Source organism: Lynx rufus, unplaced genomic scaffold (assembly GCF_022079265.1).
Source record: "Lynx rufus isolate CCGP_SWC_20201006 ecotype Redwood Valley unplaced genomic scaffold, mLynRuf1.p SCAF_6, whole genome shotgun sequence".
Lineage (NCBI taxonomy): Eukaryota > Metazoa > Chordata > Mammalia > Carnivora > Felidae > Lynx > Lynx rufus.
This window is the reverse complement of record NW_025814878.1, coordinates 35441107-35450105: the sequence shown is the minus strand read 5'-3', so window position 1 is coordinate 35450105 and position 8999 is coordinate 35441107. Positions and strand designations below refer to the sequence as shown.

Below are 8999 nucleotides of genomic sequence, written 5' to 3'. Positions count from 1 at the left end.
TCTGATAGACCAGTTTTTTAAAGTTTTTAAAGTGTTGAGGAAGATGTGAGTCCCCCTGTGGGGGCTTAAACTGGGGAATCCATTTTGAAAAACATTTTGGCATTATCATCCAAAATGGAAGGTTAATCTATGGCGCAGCAATTCAATTCAAACTATGTATGGTTACTTTGCTCAAGAACAGTGTTAAAAATGTACTAATAACTCTGTTTCCTTAAGAAGAAAAAATTGCCATAAAGCAGGCACCAGGAGATTTGACTCCATGTGGAAATTTTGCCAAGATCTCCTAAAGCAGGGGCTCCTGGGTGGCTCAGTTGGTTGAGCGCCCAACTTCGGACATGTCATGATCTCATGGTTTGTGGGTTTGAGCCCCATGTCAGGCTCTGTGCTGACAGCCTGGAGCCTGCTTCAGATTCTGTGTCTCCCCTCTTTGCCCCTCCCCAACTCACGCTCTGTCTCTCTCTCTCTCTCTGTCTCTCTTTCAAATAAACATAAAAAAAGTCTCCCAAAGCAACTTTTTTTCTTTGTTCCTTTTATTTCACTACTAAAAACTTTTGAAAAAAATGTTTATTTATTTTTGAAAGAGAGAAAGCATGAGTGGGGAGGGGCAGAAAGAGGAGGACAGAGGATCCGAAGCCAGCTCTGTGCTGACAGCAGAGAGCACCATTCAGGGCTTGAACTCAAACCCTGAGATCATGACCTGTGCCAAAGTCAGATACTGAACTGGCTGAGCCACCCAGGTGCTCCTAAAAAAACCTTTGTCATAGATTCTTTAGAGTCCTTATGGTCATTAGTTAATTCATAAACACTGAAAGAGTGTTCAATCTCTCACAGTATGTCCTTTTCAAAACCTGTGGATTCATTTGCATTATAAAAGCCATAGCAAAGTCACAAATTGCTCTCAGGTTTAGAAAAATTGGAAAAAATATCTATTAGTTGCATTATGCTTATCACAACAAAGTCTCTTCTCTGTTCGTCTACTTTCTCTTCTATTAAAATCCGCAGAAATGAGAGCAAATAACCTATTATCTGAAAGCAAACATTCTTATGTATAAACCTATTATATATTAAATAATTAAGGGGCGCCTGGGTGGCTCAGTCGGTTAAGCGTCCGACTTCAGCTCAGGTCACGATCTCGCGGTCCGTGAGGTCGAGCCCCACGTCGGGCTGTGGGCTGATGGCTCAGAGCCTGGAGCCTGCCTCTGATTCTGTGTCTCCCTCCTCTCTGCCCCTCCCCCGTTCATGCTCTGTCTCTCTCTGTCTCAAAAATAAATAAAACGTTAAAAAAAATTAAAAAAAGAAAGAAATATTTAAAAAAAATAATTAAAAATAGTAGGGTTACATGTGTCAGTTTAGAGAATTATAAAATTGTCGAGTGGCTTTTCCTTAAATTTCTGCTATAGACATGTGTATAACAATATTCTCTTCTGCTTAGCACTAAATTAATATACAATCAAAAAATGATCTCTAAATTGCTGGGCTTTTATGTTTTATATAAGATGAAATCATAAGAATTACAAAATATATCCTTTAAGTTAGAATTTATAGATCTTTAACTTATATCCTTATGTAAAAAGTGGAAGAAATTAATAAAAATGGACAAATAATGTCAGCACCATAATCTATAGGGAGCTAAGGGAATCTAAAGAATACATGGGCCCTGCTTTCAATGATCTTACAATCTTAGACTACAAAAAAAGATAATTTACTAAATTTTAGAATAAAAAACATTTTATCAGTTTTAACATGTTTTATTAGATGCAACACATAAGAATATTTTGATGTTGCAAAACAAATTGGTTTAAGAACTTCTACCATAGAGGATGCTTTCCATGATGGATTAATTAATCATCTAGATTAAGCAAGGAAACAGAATTTTTGTTGTTGCTGTTGTTGTTGCTCTCAGGGGATGGTCCATGTGGAGATTTATTTATTTATTTATTTATTTACTATTTACTTTTTAAAATTATCTATTTATTTTTTTTTTAATTTATATCCAAGTTAGTTGGCATGTAGTGCTATAATGATTCTAGGAGTTGATTCCAGTGTTTCATCCTGTATGTATAACACCCAGTGTTCATCCCAACGAGTGTCCTCCCTAATGCCCCTTACCCTTTTAGCCTATCCCCCACCCACACTCCAGCAACCCTCAGTTTGTTTTCTGTATTTAAGAGTCTCTTATGTTTTGCTCCCCTCTCTGTTTTTATATTATTTTTGCTTCCCTTCCCTTATGTTCATCTGTTTTGTATCTTAAATTCCTCCTATGAGTGAAGTCATATGATATTCGTCTAAGAAAGAGAATTTATGAAAAGATCATAGATGGGGCTAGTTTAGGGACTTGGTTCAAAGGCTCAATTGATGTCAGAAGGGTCTAACTGAGTAAACTTTGCTTTCTCTGGGTTGGCTTCATTTCAGGCTTTTCATGGTGGTCTCCGGCATCTTTAGTTATGTCAGCACAACACCAAATCCAAGTTAGTCTACATCCCAGATTTAGGGAATTCCAGACCAGCTCCTGCCCACCCACCCCACCAGCTCTGCAGAAAGCCACAGAGTGATCTATTGGGAAAGGGGGGAAGGCCAGGCTTTGAGTCCTGTCTGGGATGCTGGTCAGGCTATGTGCATTGTTAAATCCATAACTTTTATTGTTTAGACATAATGGCATATCAGCTTCCCTTTGAGTTCTTACTCTGAGTCCTTCAAATGTTAGGGGCAGGCCAGGTATAGGCAATGTTGGAAATTTTGTTCTTCAACCTGAGAGCAGGAGGAAGTCATTTGAAGGAATTTAGGCAGGAAAGGAACAAGATAGGGTTTAGGTTTTTTTAAAAAAAAATTTTCTTTTTAACGTTTATTTATTTTTGAGACAGAGAGAGATAGAGCATGAACGGGGGAGGGTCTGAGAGAGGGAGACACAGAATTGAAACAGGCTCCAGGCTCTGAGCTGTCAGCACAGAGCCCGACGCGGGGTTCGAACTCACAGACTGCAAGATCATGACCTGAGCCGAAGTCGGCCGCTTAACCGACTGAGCCACCCAGGCGCCCCAGGATTTAGATTTTTTTTTTTTAAATGGCATTACCGTGCTATAAGCAGCATAGAATCAACCGCACGTATTTAATGTATACACCTGATCCATTTGACATGCCAATGAAATCACAATTAAAAAAAAACAACAAAGAAAATGAAAAAACCCACAAATGACTTTTACTTGGAATATATAGGACTCTACAATTCAGTAACTACAAGACAAACAACCCAATTAAAAATGGGACAAAAGACCCCCCAAAACCAAGAGCACACTGTACACACTATAGGTTAGCCGATTTGAAAATAAATTACATTAAAAAAATAATAAAATGATTAAGAAAAAAAATGGGACAAAAGATTTGAACAGTCACTGCACAAAAGAAGATATACAAATAGCAGAGAAGCGCAGGAAAAGGGTCTCAACATCATTTGTCACTAGGAAGATGCAGATTTATATTTTAAAATGTCACTCAGGCTCCAGTAGGGAAAGAACTGGAGATCAGGTTGGCAGGAAGAACAGTTAAGAGGTTGTTGCTATAGGACTAGTAAAAGACAGCAGCTACTTGAATTAAGATGGTAGATGTAGAGACAGGGAGTGGATGACAATTGGACAAATATTCAGGGAGCAAAATAGATAGGCCTTGACACTGGTTTTGATTTTAGAGAATCAAGTGTTAGAAATGATTCCAGATTTTCTGGCTTGTGCAGTAGGGTGGCCAGTGGTGCCATTCACAAACGTGGTGAAAACTGGAGAAAGACCAGCTATGGGTAAAGATTAAATATATGTTAAATGAGCACTTTTGAGGTATTTCTGAGACCTCAAAGTAGACTCTGGGAGCTGGCAGTGGAGCAAAATGTGTCCTAAGCCTTGTCTCTTGTGTTTGGTGTGGGCAGAAGCTCAGTGGCAGTGGGCTGAGGTTTAAATGCAGGGAGAAAGAGAAGAGCAGGGATTGCTAAATCAGATTCCCCTGTTCTGTCCTCAAGAAAGGGAGGGAGACTGTCATAGGTGGTCTACACTAAGGAAAGCAGGAAGAACTTCTGGAGGAAGGGGAGTTTCGGAGACGTTCTTTAAATACTCAGAACTCCTGAGGTATTTTGCTATTTGGGGGGTACCCTGAATTGGAACAAGTAAGCTAAAGATCGTCTGATTTCTATGGTTCCTCCAATTCCTATCCTACTCCCATTGCTGATCCCCAATTTACACACAGATTGTATAGTGGATGTGGCCTCAGGAAATGAAAAGGTCCTACAGTGCGGGTCATTCCAAATCTTACTAAATGACCTTATGTTCCGTTTTTCCTCATGGATTCTATAATCTGTTGAAGAAGGGGGAAAAGAGCATTCTTTTCTTTATTTTTATACCTCATTAGTGAATCTTAACCATACTCTGCCTTAGACCCCTTTTCCATCTCAGTCTGGTTCTCAGATTCTTAGAAAGGACAATGGATCTTTAAATTCACTCAGTTTGTGCTGGGAAGAGGCCAAAATTAGTTAGCGTCCCATTGATACTCAGTTGGAGTAGCCTTCTAGTTGTACAATCTAGGGAAGGCATTCACACCTCCTCCTCCTCTTCTTTTCCTAGTTTGGAACATTCTGGCTTGTGTTTTGCTCTCCCTGTAAATATGAGAGAAAATAAAAGACACTATTCAGCCTCCTTTGTCTGAAAAGTCTGGCAGTTCAGTGGTTTTCTTTAAAGGGGGCCCTCATTTGTAACCAGCTTTGCCATTAACGGAAATCAATCTGAATGTCCTATTGTGCATCTTTTTTCTTTCCTCACAGTCTGAACTTGTCTTTGCCAAGTTTTCGAGCTGAACCTGAAAGACCCTCTCTCATTTTCCCTGTTCCCTGCCTCCAGCCCCATTGACTCCTAGCACAGCTTTCTCAGGGAGAAGGGCTGCAGAGTGTGGATAAGGAGGAACTCGACCTACTCCGCTAACCCAGTGGCCTGAGCCAATCACAAAGCGGATTGGAACCTCATTTGAGCCCCCCTTCCCACCCCCTCCCCCTGGCAACAGCCTCCAGTAAAGGGGGACAGTGGAAGGGTGTGTTTGCAATTCAAATCCTTGGCTTTCTGCCTGCATCTTTTCCAAATAAGAAGGCAGGAGCTGCTGTGAGGTGCAAAGGGGTCTTCAGAATTGCAGTGGGAATAAGATCCATAGATCCTCCCTCCTGTCTCTTTTATCTGTCTTCAAAGCAAAAGGAAAGGGCAAGGATGGTGGAGGCTTTCTGTGCTACCTGGAAGCTGACGGACAGCCAGAACTTTGATGAGTACATGAAGGCGCTAGGTAGGTAAAAATAAGATGTGCTGTTCTCTTCTTAACCTGAAGCTTCAGTAGTGCCAATTCCTTTTTTTCTCCTATTAGATTGCCAAGCGACAAAGAAAGATCATGTTGTCATAACTGAATCCTAGGCTATGTATTTCCCACTGAAGGGATTTTTAATGTGGCGTTTGCCTGCTTTCTTGCCCAGGGCTAAATAACAGTGCATTTGGTAGTCTGGGGGAGGATGTGAAGCTTCTGTGCCTTTTTGTTTTCAGCATCCACTTATCATTTGTGCATCCAATTAAGCATCCGCGTATTATAGCTCTTCAGTAGTCATACTGCATAATTAAGGGACTAAACGTGTCCTGATGAAACTTACACTCGAGGGCCTGGATTCCAGGATAGGAAAGCAGATTCCTGCTATGTGAGTTATTTTGGAAGTCGCTGCTAACTGCATTGCTTTTTTAGGTGTGGGCTTTGCCACTAGGCAGGTGGGAAATGTGACTAAACCAACAGTGATCGTCAGTCAGGAGGGTGACAAAGTGGTGATCAGGACACAAAGCACATTCAAAAACACAGAGATTAGTTTCCATCTGGGAGAAGAGTTTGATGAAACCACTGCAGATGACAGAAACTGTAAGGTAAGGACCGCTCCTTCTCTGGGGTGGGGATGGGGAGGAGGGAATAAAAAGAGATCCCTGATGTTTCTCGTGTCTAGATGATGGGAGTAGAGAAAGTTCTCAGTATTTCAGTTCAGAGAGGACACCACCAGGATTAATTTTGCATTCTAGTGCACATATGTGGGTACTGGCTATAGCTCAAATCTCAAATCTATCTGTCTCTTACTCTACATTTTTCTTTTCATATTTGTATTTCAGAAAGTAAGAGTGTTCATTTAAAATAAAGATTGTATTTTGTTTAATGTCGCTGATTGCCTCAGATTAACGAAACTGTTTACCTCATCTGAAGGCTTTGTTTACAAGAGTAGAGTGACTAGTCTGAGAGTACTTGTTCAGGATTTTTATCTCTAACATATGAAATTTTTGCATCTAGATGTACACACTTCAATGAAATTATGAATTATTAGTTTACTATCATAATGACTCTAGAAGCCACAGAGGATATGGTACTAATATGATAATTAGTTGATCACCATTCATTCAATTCTATAATTCCTTCAAAAACCACTTCACTTGACTTTCATCTCAGAAATTTAATCTGTACCTTTTGCTATGTTCTGCATTTTGTTGTTGGTCTCAGTCTGTTGTTAGCCTGGATGGAGACAAACTTGTTCATGTACAGAAATGGGATGGCAAAGAAACAAATTTCGTAAGAGAAATTAAGGATGGCAAAATGGTTATGGTAAGTAAAGGCAGTTCTCCCTTTGTTTCTTCTTGCCTTTCACTCCTCTCCTAGTTCCCATCCCCTTCTCTCTCTCCCACCCTTCTTTAATAACAGTAAGTCTCCAGCAAGCTTCTTTGAAGACATAAAAATGTCCTGGTGAATTGTATCATCAGCTCTGCTTCTTTAATTATAGAAAAAAAAGAAAAATTCTATGCAAGCGTGGTTTTCAGAAGTTTCCATCGATTTAGCTAAAACTGTCAAAGAAAGAATTTGTGTAGTATTACTGTGAATGTCTAAACCTCAAATGAAATCTAAATATAAAAATATTCATGAAAACACATGAATAAGACTGATAAATTACTATGAGTATCAAGTTGACTGAATATCCAAAAAATTACTTTACAGCTACTGTAATAAATAAGAGATCTTGACACTTTTTATATTTTAGTTTATGCAGGTTCCATAAGCTCAGTGCAGATAATTTAGAATATAATAGAAAAGTGTAGTTCCTCCTTAGAGGGAACCATTTTGATGTTACTTCCTTCTAGTCTTTCTTTTGATGCATCATGCCTTGTAAATATTTCCATTCAATACCACTAGTCATGTAAAAACTATAAAAATATAAAATTTAAAAAAATCTCTAATGATGTAGTAGCATCATAAACTGGGGAAAATGTTATGCATTAATCTAACATTCTAGACACATTTTTGTGAACTGAGTAATGGTATTTTGATGACATTGAAATAGTCAATATATCATTTTGGGGTTTTTTGAGGGTGGGTGGGTATTGCTTTACCTATTCCTTCTAAGATAATAGAAGAAAGGGCTTTTTGTTTTTGTGATTTAAGGAAATTGACTGCTGTTTTTTCTCTTCCCTTTAACTGTTGCAATCAGGGCTGTTCTAGATTGAGACACAGGGCTTACATTATTCATACTTCTTTCCATGGGATGGGAAGAGAGGGGCAGTGTTCCTCTTATGGTAATGAATATTTGCCCACATATTTCTGCAGTGATCATCAAAAGAAAGGATTTGTTTATAAAAGATTCAGTCTGAGCTTCTCCTTTATGCTTTTATCTCCATTTCCCACCCCCCACCCCCCCCCCCCCCCCCGCCCCGAAGACGGAAAAGTGGATAGCTTATAACTGACTGATCAGGCAAGACTGAGTTCAAAAAAAGGAGATTAAAGCAATGAATGACAAGGGCATGCTATGCTCTTGAAAATCATGTCAATCCATGTAAATAACAAACCCTAAAAAAACTCCTAGATTTTGTAAAGAGATTTTATAGAAATTCTTTCAGTCCAATTTGACGTAAGAGTCCATGTTCCACGTTACACCCACCCAGGCACGTAGGTTCACATCAGCTGAAATATGACAACCAAAGCAATGAGAACATTTGTACATTTCCTTTTCCTGATGACTTTGACACAAGTCATTCCAAATACCATTTCCCCAAATGATTTGGATTTTCTAAAAATTCTTCACAATTTATGTGATGAAAACCTATTATAAATTCCATTCACTTTCAAAGCAGACAGCTAATTTGATTACCCTGATAATTTAAGGGAAAAGGAATTCTTTTGACCTGAATCTACTTAGTTAGTGTCAGTTTTTTTGCTTCATTTTCCTTTTAGAGACATAAACTATATATACATGTTATTATTCACTCAGTAAATAAAGTTTCTTTTCTTTTTATTTTAAGAAAGGAAGAGCTTATGCAGCATTTAATGTTTGTCAATGACATTATTCGTTTACATAATATGTAAATTATATATGATAATCTTTAGAAAGTTCAGCTACTGATATTCTTGTATAAAAAGACTTGATTCTTTTTGCATCTTTCAGACTCTCACTTTTGGTGATGTGGTTGCTGTTCGCCACTATGAGAAGGCATAGAAAGGTTCCTGATCTGGGGTTCGAAAAGCTCTACAATTTTTCTATTTACTCAAGTCTCAGTGTTATCCTGCTATTACAGCATGGGTGATCACGAATTAAAAGGTTATCTTTGTTGTGGAGGTGGAAAATGGTGCTTTAAAAACTTGTTTTAAAACTTTTTACTGCAAATAGACCAATTTTGATCTGCAGAATTATGTTTTATAATTCACATTAAGATGTTAAGTCACATTTTTAAAATAAAGAAGTAAATGCATTTTATAATTTCCATTGAAAAGTAAATCAGATTCAAATAAAAATTGTATACCCATGAGAAATTTTGTTGTTGTTTTTAATGTCACTAATCTGGTGGTTTTAATATTAGATATTAGATATTAAATATTTAATATTAGATATTAATCTGATTAATATCACTAATCAGGAGGTTTTAGACAAAATAGCCTTTCTTACTGTATAAAATAAAGCTGGAAAAGTGCTAACT

The 8999-nt window shown here is 38.1% G+C and overlaps 1 protein-coding gene across 1 annotated transcript; it reads left to right on the top strand.

Annotated features, from left to right (window-relative positions):
* The first annotated feature begins 5231 nt into the window (after positions 1 to 5231).
* On the top strand, positions 5232 to 8521 carry FABP7 (fatty acid binding protein 7). Its single transcript, XM_047103153.1, has 4 exons — positions 5232 to 5304; positions 5749 to 5921; positions 6541 to 6642; positions 8471 to 8521. Exons 1-4 carry the CDS (start codon positions 5232 to 5234, stop codon positions 8519 to 8521), a joined length of 399 nt encoding a protein of 132 aa, XP_046959109.1.
* Positions 8522 to 8999: the final 478 nt, after the last annotated feature.

Coding starts and splice junctions, on each gene's coding strand:
- FABP7 (XM_047103153.1), top strand. CDS start 5,232: ATGGTGGAGGCTTTCTGTGCTACCTGGAAGCTGACGGACAGCCAGAAC. Junction 5,305..5,748: donor TGAGTACATGAAGGCGCTAG/GTAGGTAAAAAT, acceptor TTGCTTTTTTAG/GTGTGGGCTTTGCCACTAGG. Junction 6,643..8,470: donor AGGATGGCAAAATGGTTATG/GTAAGTAAAGGC, acceptor TGCATCTTTCAG/ACTCTCACTTTTGGTGATGT.